This window comes from Rhodamnia argentea, chromosome 3 (assembly GCF_020921035.1).
Source record: "Rhodamnia argentea isolate NSW1041297 chromosome 3, ASM2092103v1, whole genome shotgun sequence".
Taxonomy (NCBI): domain Eukaryota; kingdom Viridiplantae; phylum Streptophyta; class Magnoliopsida; order Myrtales; family Myrtaceae; genus Rhodamnia; species Rhodamnia argentea.
This window is the reverse complement of record NC_063152.1, coordinates 30891633-30909236: the sequence shown is the minus strand read 5'-3', so window position 1 is coordinate 30909236 and position 17604 is coordinate 30891633. Positions and strand designations below refer to the sequence as shown.

The 17604-nt window shown below is 41.6% G+C and overlaps 1 protein-coding gene and 1 long non-coding RNA gene across 2 annotated transcripts; one reads left to right on the top strand and one right to left on the bottom strand.

The window, feature by feature from the left end:
* The first annotated feature begins 1060 nt into the window (after positions 1–1060).
* LOC125314410 lies at positions 1061–17127 on the top strand. Its single transcript, XR_007197908.1, has 4 exons — positions 1061–1072; positions 6680–6682; positions 8101–8116; positions 17008–17127. It is a non-coding gene; the product is annotated as an uncharacterized LOC125314410 (long non-coding RNA).
* Positions 8957–12108, bottom strand: LOC125314409 ((-)-germacrene D synthase-like). The gene is made up of 7 exons (XM_048276538.1): positions 11968–12108; positions 11584–11872; positions 11111–11486; positions 10747–10965; positions 10518–10655; positions 10177–10429; positions 8957–9271 (listed from the first exon to the last, which is right to left on the bottom strand). The coding sequence occupies exons 1-7, from the start codon at positions 12106–12108 to the stop codon at positions 8957–8959; spliced, it is 1731 nt and encodes a 576-aa protein (XP_048132495.1).
* Positions 17128–17604: the final 477 nt, after the last annotated feature.

Sequence of the window (17604 nt, the reverse complement as noted above, 5' to 3'; positions counted from 1 at the left end):
ATGGACGCTATTCTTGTTCGATCCGAATGAGGTTGGGCTTAGGAACACCTTCTTCTTCTTCTTCTTCTTGCAACTTAGAAGAAAGAGTTCACCTGTACCATCTATATTCATCGAAAGGGGGAAGCGTCAAAAAAGTTCTAAATCTATTGTATTAGTGTAAATTCACTCATAAACTTTTTAATTATGCTACTTTAGTCCTAAACCTTTTGAATTTATGCTAATTAAGTCCAAACGGCTAATTTTGACCGAAAATGGATAATATGGACACAGATAGTCTTACGTGACATGATCATTATTAACGTGGACATTTTTTTAATATAATTTTTGAATACTTTTTTTTCATTTCCTATTCTTTTTTTTTATTGAGGGTCAACAAGGGTGTTGTAGCTCTCGCTAGCACTGGGCTCGCGGGCCCTCGTTGTGCGGGCGAGAGCCACAAGCCTCCACCCAAGTCTAGCGAGTGTCGCGATGCCCTAGCCTGGGGCTAGGCGAGAATGCGGCACCCAGATTTGGCAAGGGTATGCAACCCTCGCCCAATGCCGGCAAGGGAGTTGCGGTCCTCGCCCGTGGTCGGCAGGGGTCCACCGGCAACCCTCATGGGCCTTCAATAAAAAAAATTGAAAATAAAAATAAAAGAAAAGGAAAAAAAATTCAAAAGTAAAAATTATTATAAAAAAAATTCACGTCGGCGTTGATTGTGTCACGTAGGACGATTGGCTTCTAGCTCTATGATTTTCGGGATAGACTTAATTGGCACAACTATAAAAGGCTTAGAAGAATTAAATTGGCATAATTAAAAGGTTTATGACTGAATTGACATAAATGTAATAGATTTAAAAATTTTTTTGATATTTTTCCTCGTCGAAAAAGTAAGAGGCAGGACGATAATCGTTACTTTCATTTTGCAAGTCATCATGCAAACACTAGCGATCGAGGATGGCTCGAGTAAGGAGGTCTACTTCTGGAAACGTGTTAAAGACTCCCCCATCACGTTTTGTGGTCCTGCTCAGTTTCGATGATCATATATGGTACAGGTGGAACGTTTTCAGCCAAATTGCAAGAGGAAAAGGAAGTTTTTCCTAATCCCAACACCCTATGGACACCTCAAGACTGGTGTTTGTCGGAACAACGAATGAATCCAAGTTCGTGGCAGAGCCAATCGAACTCCACCACCTGCCAAGTAGGCCACTGAAAATTGTAAGTCGGAAACGATATATTTCGCATGTTTTATGTTTAGACTCGGTCTGTCATGAAAGGGCAATCATTGTACGATGTGTATAACAATTACAAATTTCCTCCCCACAAAAAAAAAAAAAAAAAACTGCCCTCGGTCTAGTTATGGAAGAGACGCAACACTCACGACTTCATAAGCAATTAATTTTTTTTTTTCACGAAAGAAAATAGTTGTATTTAAGTATACGAAAGTCTATTGTCGTATTGATGATGGGATGGATAAAATCAATTATATTATGAGAACCATTTCTTATTTGCACATGAAATAATCTCACTTTTGTATTGTTCCTTGAAGCGCGATTTACGTACAAGAATAGGGAAAATATGTCGGTCCAGGTTTCATAAATTCCATCTTCTTCTTCGAAGAAGGGAAACAAGACGAGCGATCAAATTTATTCTTATTAGCTAATCTCTTGCGATTACCAATTTTGGGGAAAAAAGAAGGAAAGAAGATAGAGAGAGAGTAAATCGAGGCATCGTCCTAGAAGTGAACATGCGATATTTGCTAGATCTTGGCAAGCGTGCCAAAATCGGGGCCAATTTGTAGTGTACCACGTTGGAAAGACATATATGCATATGATCGATTAAAATGGACGGCTGATATTACATATTATCGTATTATTTTTCTAGATTGGGGGATGCTGTTGGAGTTGGCGAATACTTCGGGCACCCTTGTTTCTTACACCGGGTACGCCCATGCGAGCTTAGGGAAACCGAAGTATTACCCAATGACATGTGACCCTTGCGCTCGGGATTCGGGGGTTCGGGGGCGGCGCCCCCGACACGGGTGTCCTGCCGCCCGATCAGCGGGCCGGGGTTCGAGGGCGGCGTCCCCGAAACCTCTACGGGTTTGGGCTTTTATTTAAGTTGGCTCGTATGATTGGAATTAAGAGGTTTTAGGTTTTTTAGCCCGTTTTTGGGGCATATATATTTTGCTCGGTTTTATTATTGTATTAGTTAAATTGGCTGTAAATCGAAAAATATAGTGAAATCTCTTTGTAGGACATAATCCTAATCTTGGGGTGAACCCGGGTAATCTCGTGCATCATTCTAATTTTTTTTTTTCCTCTCGTGTGATCGTCCGATTTGGTTCCGATAAATCCCTTCAGATGCTTTCTAAGTGGAGGGGCATGTTGAGGAATCTTCTGCCCCACCCTGAGAATTTTTTTCAATGATCTGAAAACAAAAAGGGAGAAATTGGGACCAATGAGGTTAATTTAGGGACGCAATTGATGAAAACGGGATTACTACGGGGGCTGAAGTCAGATGGGGCAAAAATTAATATGAGCGGCGGCCGTGTTTCTTGTGGGGGCCATTACTGCAAACTTCGCCTCCGATGACGTGGGGCTTTAATCTGGATGACGCCATCATAAAAGAATCATTCCTTACCTTTTCATTGGTCATCCTCTCTCTCTCTCTCTCTCTCTTCCTCACGCACACGGCACGCACGCATCATCAGTTGATGTCTGAGAGACTAGCGTGAGCAGTTCCGACCCCTTTTTTTTTCCACGTCTGACCAAAAAATAAGAGAAGAAGAAGCCATCAGCCGGCGTTGTATTGATTCCCTAAATACTCCAAATTTTAGATTCAATCCCGAATATGCCCTCCCGCCGATCCATCGTTCAAAAGCTGTTGGAGTTGGCGAATATTTCGGGGACCCTCGTTTCTCACACCGGTTACGCCCACGTGAGCTTAGGGAAACCGAAGTGTTACCCAACGACATATGACCCCTACGCACGGGATGCGGGGGTTCGGGGGCAGCGCCTCCCGACGGGGGTTCCGCAGCCGGCCAGCGGATTGCCGCCCCGCTCGCCGGTGAGCGGGCGGGGGTTCGGGGGCAGCGCCCCCGAAACCTCTACGGGTTTGGGCTTTTATTTAAGCTGGCCCGTACAGTTGGGATTAAGAGATTTAGGTTTTTTAGCCCGTTTTTTGGGCATATATATTTTGCTCGGTTTTATTATTGTAATTGGCGAATTGGTCGTAAACCGAAAAATATAGTGAAAATCTCTTTGCGGGACGTAGCTCTAATCTTAGGGTGAACCTGGGTAATCTCGTGCGTCTTTCAATTTTTCTCGATTCTCCGTGTGATCATCTAATTCGGTTCCGATAAATCCCTTCAAAAGCCACTGTTAAGTCTTCTAACATAGCAATTTCATGACAGCACGAAATCCATGTCATCGAGCCGGCGTGAAAAAGCTCCACAAAAATGTCAGCGTTCCTTGCTTTGAAGATTTGGAGAAGTTAGAAGCAATTTAGGGCTTGCTTCTACGCTTCTTTAATGCGCGGTCAAAGAGAGAGAACGCTCGATCGCTCTCTCTATATATCGGTTTCGCTCTTGACAACACAAAGCTGGAGCCAGAGAGCTTCGCCATCCTCTGCACATTGGCCCCTCTCCATGTGTTAGCCTCTCGACTCATTTCACTCGAAGGAAGTGATTGTGAACATGAGGAGCTCCTCGATGATTGGACTGAGTGATGAACTCCAAAGTGCTCGATTTTTTCCTATCTCGCACTCTCACACAAGCTCACACTCAATCGCTTGGTAAGGAAGTGAACAAGATCAGAAAAATTGGAGAAATGTTCTTCATCAAACTCTTAATGAAGTATGATGACCTGAGTAAGTAGTGGACTTCAAAGCTGCATGTGGTGTTGGGAAATTTGCTAATTCAGGTTAAAAGAGTGTTCTTAGTAGGATATAGGCGTGTCATGCGCTTAGATGACTGCTTTCTTAAGACTCGATTGAATGGTATATTGTTGTGTGTAATAGGACGAGATGCAAACAATAATAGCTAGAGCAGTTGCAAAAGTTGAGACCGTGGCACCTTGAATTGGAATGCCAACGTGAAATTGCCACGTCGAAGACTTAACAAGTGATTCCCGAATGAAGGGTTAACGGGGGCATATTTGATACTTTAGTGAAAGTTTGGGGTTTTTTTTTTCTTAAATAAAAAGAAGTTTGGGGCTCAGTTGGGACTAAACCTAAAATATGGAGTTTTTTAGGAAATTTGGCCCATGGGCGTTGGACTATCTTTAAACTACCTTACTACAATATATCAAGAGAGAAAGGGGGATATCCGAATTCGCCACGTGTCCTTTGTTATCTACAGTTTTCTTTTCTCCTTTTCGTTTTCCTCTTTATGTTAAATGAAATAAATTATAATTTTTTCCAACCTTGTTTATTATGTAAATAAATGTTAGAACTATCACAAAAATAAAATTAATACGAGAGATGATGTGGTAAGGAGCGGTTAATGAAATACGAAGCGTTGCTTGTGATATCCCGTTAACGTCATGACCTCTTAAGACACTAACTTGAGTTTTTCAGTAAAGATGAATCCGATTTGATACATTAAGGGATTCAAACTTCGGCTCTCTCTTGATAAAATATGAAGGTATCGAGTTTCCACTATACTTTAAAATAATCAAGTGTTGTACATGCAGACTTATACATTTAATATCACATTAAAATAAAAAAATGCCTATAATTGAATCGAACACGTGCCGCACGCGATGTGGCTTATGGATCTATAGTTTTTATAACTATAGGTAGCCCTGGCCAAGAAACCTCCATAACATATTTCTCAACGTCAGCCATGACCCCCTTCCAAGCTAATGACGAGGGCTCGATCCCCGCTACCCGCTCTATTCACAAGAGAAGGGGTGTTAGGTGTGGTCTCTTGAGTTGAGATTGCGGCCTGCTTTAACATAGGACCATATCCGGCAAGGGAAGCAAATATTCACTTAGGAGATTCTTTTCTCAGCTTTGTTTTTCCTACAAAAGTCTTGTGCTAAGGTACCAAAGTTTGTGGCATAGACTAAGATCGGTTTTCTCTATGTTGCGTTGATCAAGAATGATTATGAGTAGGCCCAAATGGTAAAAAAAAAAAAGGGAAAAAAGACAAGAATGATTTTGGATCTGCCCATAAAGCAAAATCAAATCAGTATAATTCAAGGTCACCATGGTTGAGTCCCTAATGGTGGGCGGTTTTTCCTTGGAACCAAACAAAACTTCCAATGAAACAAAATAGAGAGAATCTAAGAATTTAAATTTTAGAAGGGCTGGCCCTTGAACAGGCTGAAGAGTCTGGCCTAAGCCCATGAAGTAGTGGGCTGTCTCAGGTTTTCATCCCATTTTCTAAAGCAAGGCATGTTTTCCCGCCAATTGAAAAAGCATTATTTTGTGCTTAATGTAATGTGAAAATCGACCTCAAATGTCCAAAAAAGTTCAATCAAAATAAACGTTAAAAAGTGAAAAGAATTCAAAGCAAAAGTTCCTCCAAATAGTCTACAATAAATGAGAATTTCCAAAAATAGAAGAAAGATCATCGTTTGCTCTTTTTTTATCATCCTTTCAGGCTCAAAACATGTCATTGTAGGCTACAAATAAAGCTCTTCCTTAGCATCAACATTTCATCTTCTTCCCCAAAATCAAACTTACGACATGATGTGCTTGGAGCCTTAGGTAAAAAGATGGTTGATGTGTTCGGGTAGATGCCAACTATTGAAAAATATCTTCCAAAATTAAATGAAATAGAATCAGACTTTGAGGCGTGATAACACTCTCTTTGAGGATATATTTGCCTCACAATATTGTTAATGGCTTCCGACAAATATCTTTCACGATACAACAAAGTCTCAATAAGAACAGTAAATAGCCATTCTGATATTTCTCTAGGAACTTTCAAGGAAAACAATTGTAGAAGAAGGCTGTGTTTCTTTTAGAAAAAACGAAAATGAAAGTTCTGGAAGTTGAAATTACTATTCTGTTCATAATTAGACACGATACCATTTTGTTCATTATTAGAATTTCAACTTATATAAGCACACAAAATCGAAGCGAAGACAACTCTTCATTCCAAAAATAACTATATACGAACACAACTCTTCATGTCCAATAACGGATAGTTCGGACATACCTCTTCATGTCCGAATAACAGTACATTCGAACAAAATATCAATATGGCTCGAGCTGATCATTTACAGATATTTCCCTGATTTGTTTTTATTCATTTTCCATGTAGATGAAATCATAATCTTTATGTTTAGATTTCACCATGATTATAGATGATGATGTACAAAGTATCAATGAAGTTGGTGCCCTTGGTCTTCCAATCCTTTTGTTTATCTTTATCGTATTAGAGCCACAAAAGGGCACGCTGATTTTTTCTTGTGTAAAAATGATAGCTATAACCACATTGTGTCCCTTCAAATCCGAAATTCACATTTATATTAAATATCAATGTGGCAAACTTTGTTATATTAAAGCTCACTGAACACACCTTTTTTTCTTTTTTCTTTTTTTTAAATTTGAGAGACGCAAATATTGTCTCTTATAGAAAGTTGGCACCACCGTAGACTTGGACATATGAAAACGTGGCCGAAGTCGATAATCCAAAAGAAGGAAAAGTTTCGAATAAGGACTTAAAATGAGATCATTTTCTCAATAGAGGGTCCGGAGTGCATTTTTTTCAAACAAAAGTATGAAGTAATCAACTTAGTCTCAAATAATGGCCTAGCGAGCATGTGCATCTCTCATGCCAATTGGCCCAATTTCCAAACCATAATCAAGGGTGTTTTCAACCAAAAATTCTTTTTTCTTTCTTCTTTCTCTCTTCATCTTCTTCTCCCTTCTTCCTTCCGAAAACTCTCCCATTCATCTTCTTCTTAAGAAAAAAAAATTGTCTGTCATTGAGGGCAGCCTCTAGCTCAACTCAAGATCCCAAGCTCCGAGGATCGAGTTCTCAGCCTCTATGGCTAGCAAGTGGTGGGCGGTGATGGTGATGCTCGTGATGATCTAGTTGTTGTCCTTCCTCGCTCGACTCACTTCGACGACAAGCTCGTCTAAGTGCCTTTGCTTCCGCATCCGCGATCGCCAAGCCGACTCCCAGTTCAACTCCCAAAAGGCACGACGAATTACCAGTAGGACACTCGATAAGGCCGAGGACGAGGTAGGCATTACAAGGATCTGCAACCCAATGCATTTTCTCATTCACGCGACCGAGAAAAAATCGAAGTAAGTAGGTCATGCGCACGCCTCAGGGAAGAACTTATCATATAGACCCGAACGGACGCTTTCTTTGATAACCGGAGACATGAAAATGCTAACATGATCAAGAAACAACAAGACAAACGAAAAAGGCGGTTGGACGAAGAAGGAAGAAGAAGCTAAACAGAGGAAGGAGGAAAGAAAGAACAAAGGAAAGAAAAGAAATCTCTAGATGAAAAGGCCCCCGATCATAACTTGGAAAATGGTATATGAGATGCATGTGCTCACGAGGCTCTTATTTGAAATTGAACGGATTACCGGATGTGTTTGGTGCGACTGGAAATGGACTTTGAGCAAATGCAAATATCTTTAGCCTAAGTGACTTTAGGAAAATGTAAATGGTGTTTGTAAAACATACTTTGAAATGCACTTTGAGCTAAGTAGTCTTTGGTGCAAAAAAAAAAAAAATTACAAGGGGCTTTTGACTGCATATTTCTTTTTTCTATTTTTTCTTTCTTTATTTTTTTTCTTTGAGAAAAAAATAAAACCCTTTGTAGGCAGGCGAGCCAAATCTGGTGTCGTGGTCGTCGGCCAAGGTTGGCTACCCGATAATGGTTGTGCAGGTCATACGACCTCGGGCCTTAATGCCGAGGGTCGCGAACCCAGGCGAGGAGGCCCGTCACGTGACCTAAGGACAGTTGCTGGCAATTGCGATACCCAAGCAATAGTTGCCTGGGTTATGTGACCCAAGCATCGCCTCTTGGGTTGCTCATCCCAAGGCGACCATCACTAGGGGTCGCCGGCCCTTGGCCGCCTCTCGCCTTCCCCTCGCCGCCCCAAGCCGACAACCCTAGCTCAATAAGAAAAATGAATAGTTCTAAGAAAAAAGAAAAGGAAGGTGAATAGTAATCTAGGGTCTCAATTTTTAATAGGGGTGAAATTAGATTTTCAATAAGGTTTTAAGGACAAAATAGGCATCTGACTATTTTCATTAATAGGGCCTTCAACATTACCCACATTGGGCTTTCAGCCTTTCCAAAGCTGGCATTTAGCCCAATGCCCTTTGAAAGGGCTTGCCAAACACCCCAACATTTTCCCAAGGGTTTTGGAGGTCCAAAGCCACTTTGAAAAGGTGAACTCAGGTGCTTATTTAAGACGATATCCACTTTGGTCTATGTGTGGAGATAGACTTCATTTTGGGATTGTATTTGGATTTTTTCCAAACAAGAATGATTTTAGATGCACCTATAAAACAAAAATTAAACAATTGGAATACAAGGTCGGCATGGCTGAATTCTTATTGGTGTCTTGTATTTCCTAGTAACCAAACAATTTCCGAGGAAAATAAAAAAGAGAGGAATATTAGAGTTCAAAACCACGATTAGCGAAAAGAAGATTTTGTGTAAAGATTTTTGGCCAATGATTTCAAATTTTTACGTAACGAATAGAGACGTTGCATGATCATTGATCCGGCCATATATGTCTTTTTCATGCTGACGAAAATCGATTTTACAGTATAGACCTAGAAATGACCTGGCCTAATAGGGAAATCCCAATAAATTGGGTCTTTCGATTTAGACGAATAATTCCGTGAAATTAAAGGTAAAAAGAAGTAGTTTTGAAATGGGCTAGGGATTACATAAGATTCCATTAACAACCACTTATGAATCTTTTTTTGACTGGAATCAACAAGAAGTTAGCACGTGGGCGACATTCTTTGATCTTGGCGAGTTCCTTCTCATGTTCCGCTTGCGAGACTGGACACTGGCAAGGGGCAAACGAGGAGAGACATCACGTGATCTTTGAGCAGGGTCCCGGAATGGGTGTAATTATCTCCATCACTGTACAACACATGAATCACCCGCGAGAGGTTGAGAATTCGCGTCAGAATCGGCGTTTCAACCGCAGTCGGACGAAGAAATGCCTCGTTGATGTCCTTCCACGCATCGACCACTCGTTTCCGCAGTTCCTTTTCGGCTTCTTGTTCCGGGACCCCACGTTCCTTCGCGAGCAGCTCCGCCGCAGATGCTACGTGGCCCCTCTTTTGCTCAAACTGCATGTCGAACAACCTCGGCGTCATTAAATCTAGACATTGATCTAGACATCGATCTAGACATCATTCCCCACCAAGTGGTGGATCGATCTGGAAATCATCCGATTATTATTGGCAGAAGGACATCAGAAATGCCAAAATTTGTGTAGAACGCTCACTTTAGTGCCAAAATTTTTCACTGGCTCACTTAAGTGCCAAATTGAAAAGAAAAAAAAAACAATCTACTAGTGGGGAGAGATTCCGCTCAAAGTAATATGTGGCATTTATTGTTAATTTTTTAATATTATGTGGCAATATTTTAAAAACTAAGTCCACTTGGCAATTTTTTTTAAAAAAATTGCAATCCACGTCGACTTTTAAACTTAAAAATAAACTATTTTTAAAAAAAATTAAATTAAACTAAAAGATAAGCTTAAAAAATAGGATTTGGCTAGCAAGGGCAAGGGTTTGCACAACCCTCGCCTCCGCCGCCCCAATATTGTCGGGGCTCGGCGACCCTCGTCGACAACAGGCAAAGTCTCTCTAGGGTCACCAACATAGCGATGGGGGGACGATGGCACGAGGGCTGTGCAAGCCCTCGCTACTATAACACTTGCATTTTCTTTCTCCTTTTTGAATTTTTTAGTTTTTATTTTTTTATTTTTTTAGCTTTAAGCTTTTTTTATTGCTAACTGAATCCTCCGCTGAGCCACATAGGATTAGGTTATTAGTAAATAAAAAAGCCATGTAAGATTTCCGACGGACCTCACCCGAATTGGCATTCAAATATTTTTTTTAAAAAAAAATTGGCACTTAAGTGATCCAAAAAAAAATTTGGCGCTAAAGTGAGCGTCATAGACAAACTTTCGCACTTCCGATGTCCATAAACCGGTTATTATTGAAGGATGATAATGTTTTCGTCATACCTGGTGAGAGGAAATGTCATCCATGAGCCGATCGATGATCCGAGAAGCTTTCAAGATCTTGCGGTCGCCGCCAAAGAACCATCCAAAAGCATGTTCTGTGACCACATCGCCCATTCCCACAAGGGACGTGATCGCTAACATTTCATAGCCGGCCGTTAAAAGCGCAAGGGGCATGTACTCCTCTAGCGTTGGCGTGTGGTTGGTGTGGAACCATTTGGCTTCGTGAAAGTACACTCTCGCTTGCTTCTTCATCCGAGAAATTATGTACAAAACAAGAAGGTTAGGGTTTCTATGTAAAAACCCGTGTTTGATGAATGCAAGGTTCGCCGATGATGCTCACGGCTTCTTTTGCATGGACGAGGCAAGACGGTCTTCCCTTCGAGGCCACTTCATTCTCTACTTCATGATAGACATCGAGAAGCACCTTGTACCAAGCTTGCATATACTCTGGTAGTCCATCCATGGCATCGACATCCCACCTGAATTCGAGTCTTAGAGAAATGACACACTCGACCCTTTACGAGATCGATCAAATTCAGAAGTTTGAGGAAGAGAACGTGGATTACGGACTTTTGGATTGCTTCAGTGAGGATTACGAGTTCTTCCAATGTACCATAGACATCGTATATATCGTCGAGAATGGAAATAAGGGCAATCACTTTGGTTAGTATCGCTCCGGCCACGGCAAACTCCGACTCAAAGTATACTCCCGAGATCCGGAAGAACAGCTCCACAATCCTGTCTCTAGCGAATGGGAACTTCCTCGAGACATCTATGCCCTTCCACCACCTATAATTAAACAGATAGGAGTGAAATTGGAAGTACTTCAGCTTGACGACTTCACATAGTTAAAACTCCTTTTTCTTCTCTTGTTGTTGTTAAAACTTAATCTAGAAGCTAATTTTAGATGTGCTGTCACATGAAGTTGATTAACCTTGTGATCTTGCCGAGTTCCTTCTGGTGTTGCTCTTGCAGCAAGTTGAAATCTAGTTCAGCCAAGGTGAGCAAGACTTTGTCGTGAAAAGGCTCTTCCCGGTACAGTGGAATATAATACCTCGCCTCAAGCCTCGGCAATCCCATGCGAAGCGGCTGCTTTAGGGCCCGCTTCACTTGTTTTGCAAGACTAGTACTTACTTTCCTTTCGTCGATCGATTCGAGGCAAGTCATAGCGAAATGAAGCGCTTCTTCCAAGATAGCATCGCCATGGCACCTCAAATAGCAAGCTTCATATAGGCTTAGCAGTCCACGCGCATCGGCGACGAGCATTTCCCTAAACTTCCCTTCGCCGTCCTTGAATTTGTTAAAAACATCTGCGCGACCAAAACCAACGTGGGAAAAAAAGTTGTGGACCGTCAGAAATTAGGAAGACGATATGCCTAGTCTTGGTTAACTTAATCTAAGACATACCCGATGAAATATTGTAACCTTGCTGTCGCAGCAATCGAAAGATGAGAGCGATCATGTGAAGGTCGTCGGCCTTAAAAACTCCATGCACAAGTCGAGAGTAACTTTTGTGGATTTGTCCTAATTGCTTGTCTATTTCACGTTCGAAATGGTAGTAAATTCCCAAGCGTTGGATTTGGTCGATCAAGTGCAGCATTTGCAAGGGCTTTTCCGCAACATCAGTCACCATCTTCCTCACCTCTCTTTTCAATCCCTCAATTTGTTCCTCTACTCTTCCAAGGTATTTGAACTCCTGCATATATGTTAGCCGCTACTTTCGATCAAAGCAAGCACGATACACGTATATTTATACGCTTCATTCACATGACGATATGAGAAATTGCTAACCATGGAGCTGGTGGAAGAAGCATATACAAGGAAGTAATCACCCCATACGCTCGGATGATAATCCCCCCGCCGGCGTTCGATTGTGTGGCTTGTTCCTTTGTTCGGAGAAGTAGATGGAATTGCCGAACCCAGAACCGACATATCTCCCTTTCTCTGTATGTTCCGCCTGTGGATATGTGACCAATACACAAAGTAAAGACCGAGGAGCGGCTTTTGCATTGCAGAACATCACTACTTGGTGGGTATTTATAGACAATTGTGTTCATTGCCATCTTGTTACTTAGACTAGTTTTGAGACCAAACCAATTACATTTGAATGAATATTACACGAGTGAGATTTTTTCCACACGAATGGAAGACACTCCTTGTAATGTGACTGATTTTATCCATCACATCTTTGATACAATGTTTATATTGAAAATGTTTGTTATAACTTATTGCTTAAGGATCCGTGAATTCTGTATTTCTTCCAAGGGTGTGGCCGAACTGACCGTCCCACTGTTCACAGTCACAAATTTTTGTCATTGATACAAATTTCCTTTCAACCACATTTTTGTTTTTGCTGTGCATAACATTTTTTTTTTTTTTTTGTGGTAGTGTGCAGACCGTCCCACCGTCAGTCAATGCAGGACGGTCAGCACAGCATTTCCACCAAACTAGACCAAGGGTCCTCCTTTAAGACACTTGAATCTGTCCATGTATGCCGTGCGATGATTATCTCTTTGTAGCAAGCAGAGACAAATGAAGTGTACGAACTATATTGTTTTTGACTTAAACATTTGAGTTGCCTACGCGGCTAGGTTGTTTCGCACGAATTTGAATAGAGGACGGAATAAGTTTCGACATATTCAAAAAGGATGTTTCACCCGGGCTTGAATGGATGGTGAATTACAAAAACCTTAAAATAGAGGCATTAAACATGACCACTCATCAAGGGTCGATTGTACCCAAAAATTGGTCATTTTCTGGGGTCAACAGTGGTGGAGCTCGATTGCCTCTGCCACAATCTTGGATTCATTTGTCAAGTCACGTCATTCCTATGGACGCTATTCTTGTTCGATCCGAAAGGGGTTGGGCTTAGGGACACCTTCTTCTTCTTCTTCTTCTTCTTCTTCTTGCAACTTAGAAGAAAGAGTTCACCTGTACCATCTATAATCATCGAAAGGGAGTGGTGTAAAAAAAATTCTAAATCTATTGTATTAGTATAAATTCAGTCCTAAACTTTTTAATTATGCTACTTTAGTCCCCTTTTAAATTTGTGCCAATTGAGTCCAAACAACTAATTTTGACCGAAAATGACCGACATGGACGCAAATAGTCTTACGTGACATGACGTACACTAATGTGGACATTTTTTTATATAATTTTTTAATACTTTATTTCATTTCTTATTATTTTTTTTTATTAAGGGTCAACAAGGGTGTCATAGCTCTCGTCATCATTGGGCTCGCGGGCCCTCGTTGTGCCGGCAAGAGCCACAAGCCTTCGCCTAGGTCTGCCGAGTGTCGCGATGCCCTCGCCTAGGGCTAGGCGAGAACGCGACACCCAGATTTGGCAAGAGTACGCAACCGTCGCCCAATGCCGGCAAGGAAGTTGCGGCCCTCGCCCGAGGCCGGCAAGGGTTCACTAGCAACTCGCGGGCCTTCAATAAAAAAATTGAAAGAAAAAAATAAAAGAAAAACCAAAAAATAAGTAAAAATAAAGATTATTAAAAAAAAGTCAACGTCGGCGTTGATTGTGTCACGTAGGACGATTGGCTTCTAGCTCTACGATTTTTGAGAAGGAATCAATTGGCATAAATACAAAAGGCTTAAAAGAACTAAATTAGCATAATTAAAAGGTTTATGATTGAATTGACACAAATATAATAAATTTAGAAATTTTTTTGATAATTTTCCTCGTCGAAAAAGTAAGAGGCAGGACAATAATCGTTACTTTCATTTTGCAAGTCATCATGCAAACACTAGCGATCGAGGATGGCTCGGGTAAGGAGGTCCACTTCTGGAAACGCGATAAAGATTCCCCCATCACGTTTTTGTGGTCCTGCTCTGTTTCGATGATCATATATGGTACAGGTGGAACGTTTTCAGCCAAATTGCAAGAGGAAGAGGAAGTTTTTCCTAATCCCAACACCCTTCGGACACCTCAAGACTAGTGTTTGTCGGAACCGCGAATGAATCCAAGTTCGTGGCAGAGCCAATCGAGCTCCACCACCTGCCGAGTAGGCCACTGAAAATTGTAAGTTGAAAACGATATATTTCGCATGTTTTATGTTTAGACTCAGCCTGTCACGAAAGGACAATCTTTGTATGATGTGTATAACAGTTACAAATTTCCTCCCCACAAAAAAAAAAAAAAAAAAAAACTGCCCTCAGTCTAGTTATGGAAGAGACGCAACACTTATAACTTCATAAGCAATTAGTTTTTTTTTTCACCAAAGAAAATAGCTGTATTTAAACATACGAAAATCTATTGTCGTATTGATGATGAGATGGATAAAATCAATTATATTATGAGAAGCATATCTTATTTCCACATGAAATAATCTCACCTTTGTATTGTTCATTGAAGCGCGATTTGCGTCTTGGTCTAATATCCAAGAATGAAGCATAAAAAGAATAGGGAAAATATGTCGGTCCAGGTTTCAAAAATTCCATCTTCTTCTTCGAAGAAGGGAAACAAGACGAGTGACCGAATTTATTATTATTAGCAAATCTCTCGCGATTACCAATTTTGGGGGGAAAAAAAATAAAGAAGATAGAGAGAGAGTAAATCGAGGCATCGTCCCAGAAGTGAACATGCGATGTTGGCTAGATCTTGGCAAGGCTACCAAAATCAAGGCCAATTTATAGTGTACTAAGTTGGAAAGACATATATGCACAGGATCACCATGGTTGAGTCCCCAATGGTGGGCGGTTTTTCCTTGGAACCAAACAAAACTTCCAATGAAACAAAATAGAGAGAATCTAAGAATTTAAATTTTAGAAGGGCTGGCCCTTGAACAGGCTGAAGAGTCTGGCCTAAGCCCATGAAGTAGTGGGCTGTCTCAGGTTTTCATCCCATTTTCTAAAGCAATGTATGTTTTCCCGCCAATTGAAAAAGCATTATTTTGTGCTTAATGTAATATGAAAATCGACCTCAAATGTCCAAAAAAGTTCAATCAAAATAGACGTTAAAAAGTGAAAAGAATTCAAAGCAAAAGTTCCTCCAAATAGTCTACAATAAATGAGAATCTCCAAAAATAGAAGAAAGATCATCGTTTGCTCTTTTTTTATCATCCTTTCAGGCTCAAAACATGTCATTGTAGGCTACTTTGCTAGTTGTTAGTGATGTTCGTAGTTCTTTGCCTCGCCAATTTAGTCAAATCCTATTCTTATCTCCGTAAAATTTCCCCCCTGAAAACCAATACACTACAAAAAAATAAGGATTTAGCCACGAAAAATTGACCAAAATTCGTCACTAAACCGATTTGCGACGAAAATTAGCGACGAAAAATTATTCGTCGCCAAATCGGTGTTGCAAAATTTAGCGACGAAAAAATAAAGTTCGTCGCTAATTAGCGACGAATTTTGCGACGACTATTTATCCGTGGCTAATTAGCGACGAATAAGTTTCGTCGCAAATTAGCCATGAATTTTGCGACTAATTACTCTCCGTGGCAAATTAGCGACGAAACTTATTCGTCGCTAATTAGCCACAAAAAAAAAATGTCGTCACTAAATTTAGCGACGAAAAAATAATTTTTCGTTGCTAAATTTTGCGACGCCAGATTAGCCACGAATTTTTTTTCGTGGCAAAATTTGCGTTCATAGGTGTCAACTCTCTCTCTTCGGTTGCTCAAGTTCCGGACCCACCGAACGCAAGGTCACAACGAATCATCTTAGCATCCCATCAGAGGATGGTTCTCCTCGTCTGTGTTTCCTTTTCAGGAACCGCTCCCACCGCTCTGCAACTTGCAGTTCCATCCCAACCCCCCCTCTCTCTCCTCCCCCTTTTTTTTATGTGGATAATTAAAAAAAAACATATTAGATTTTCTATTTTCCCATTTTTTTTTCTCTTGTTTATCATCCGTCGTTTAGAAAGGACAACACGGATTGCACGAGCTCCGAAATCTATATATATATATATTAGATATGGGATATATACCTCGGTACATATATATATTTATATTTTCATTTTCCATTTTGCATATTTATGGAGATATTCTCTTCCTTTTCTTTTTAGCCGAAGAAAATTGCTGGGGAAAGTAGGGGTGAGCATGGGCCGGGTGGGCCGGGTCCAGACCTAGACCCCGAAACCGACCCTGTTATAACCGGTTCCCAGCTTTTGGAACCGAGAACCGACCCTGTTTGTCTTGGAACCTATTTTGGAACCAACCCTGTTTTTCGGTTCGGTTTCGTGGTCTACCCGAGAACCTGTTTTTCTTTTTTTTTTTCATCAAAATAGTATAAGCATCGATAAAATGAGCAACAAAAATTATAATACACCCAAAGAAACAATCCAAAAAATAATAATAAATAATAGTATGATCCACCAAAAGCAACAAACCCCGATATAAAAAATAAAAGTTACAATCCATCAAAATCAACAATGATCCTCCAGAACGTTGAATTAACATAGTGCAAGTCTTTCTATCACACTTCAATTTTCGTTGTACCCATTAAAAAAGAACTGAAATTGTAGGATCCAAATAACATACTAAAAGACACCACATTAAGCGCGCATGAATCAGCACTAGAAAAATTCAAACACCACGAGCATAAAACCAAAATCATAGTTATTTAAACACTACATTATGATTTTTTTTTTAAAGTAACTAAAAACCGGTCCGGGTGGGTCTCCACCTAGAACCGGGAACCGGACCGGTTTCAACCGGTTCCCAAAAATTGGAACCGAAACCCGAATCGGTTTGGGCAAGAACCGATTCCCGACCCTGTTTTTCGGGTCGGCCGATCCGGGTTCCGGGTAAACCCGGTCCGGTTGCACACCCCTAGGGGAAAGGGCCAAATAAAGAAAAAAATTCGGGGGGGCGGGGGCAAGGGGGTGAGGGTTAAAAAAAAAATGAAAATTCCCAAAATTGGTTGGGGTTTCTCCTTGAGGAGGGAAGCCAGTCCGGTGACCACCTTGGCTCCTCCCATCTCCACGCTCTTCGGCCTCACCGCCGGCGGCCGCCACTCTCCCGTCGCAGCACCACCCCTCGACGACGCCTCCCATCTCTCCGCTAGCGGTGCGGACTCCTCCACGCCCAATATCAACTCGAACTCGCCGTACTCGCTCTCCTCCTTCTCGCCTCCGGTCTTCTCCGGATCGGGGACGCCGGCGCCGGCCTCGGCCTCGCCCTCGGAGGCGGCTCTTGTGTGCGGGCTCAGCCACCTGGCCAGCATGTACTCAACCTTCCGCCACGGAGAGAGGCTGTGGGCGTCGCGGCCTGAGTTGTGGGGAACAGAGAGGCGGTGGGGTGGAGGTCGACGACGGCTACGCGGGGCTGGCGGGCGAGCGGCGACGGCCGCAACGGTGGGGTGACGACGAAGGCGGGTGGTGGTCAGCTGGAGGCTGGCGTCGGCTTGGGGGGGCTGCCGAATGAAGAAGAAGAAGAAGAAGAAGAAGAAGACGAAGAAGAAGGTGATGAACAGGGGG

What these genes read in the sequence shown, in the direction of transcription:
- LOC125314409 (XM_048276538.1), bottom strand. Translation starts at nt 12,108, where the DNA reads ATGTCGGTTCTGGGTTCGGCAATTCCATCTACTTCTCCGAACAAAGGA. An exon ending in AGGTTACAATATTTCATCGG is followed by an intron (nt 11,487 to 11,583) that starts GTATGTCTTAGA and finishes TTGGTCGCGCAG; the next exon opens with ATGTTTTTAACAAATTCAAG. An exon ending in GAACTCGGCAAGATCACAAG is followed by an intron (nt 10,966 to 11,110) that starts GTTAATCAACTT and finishes GTTTAATTATAG; the next exon opens with GTGGTGGAAGGGCATAGATG.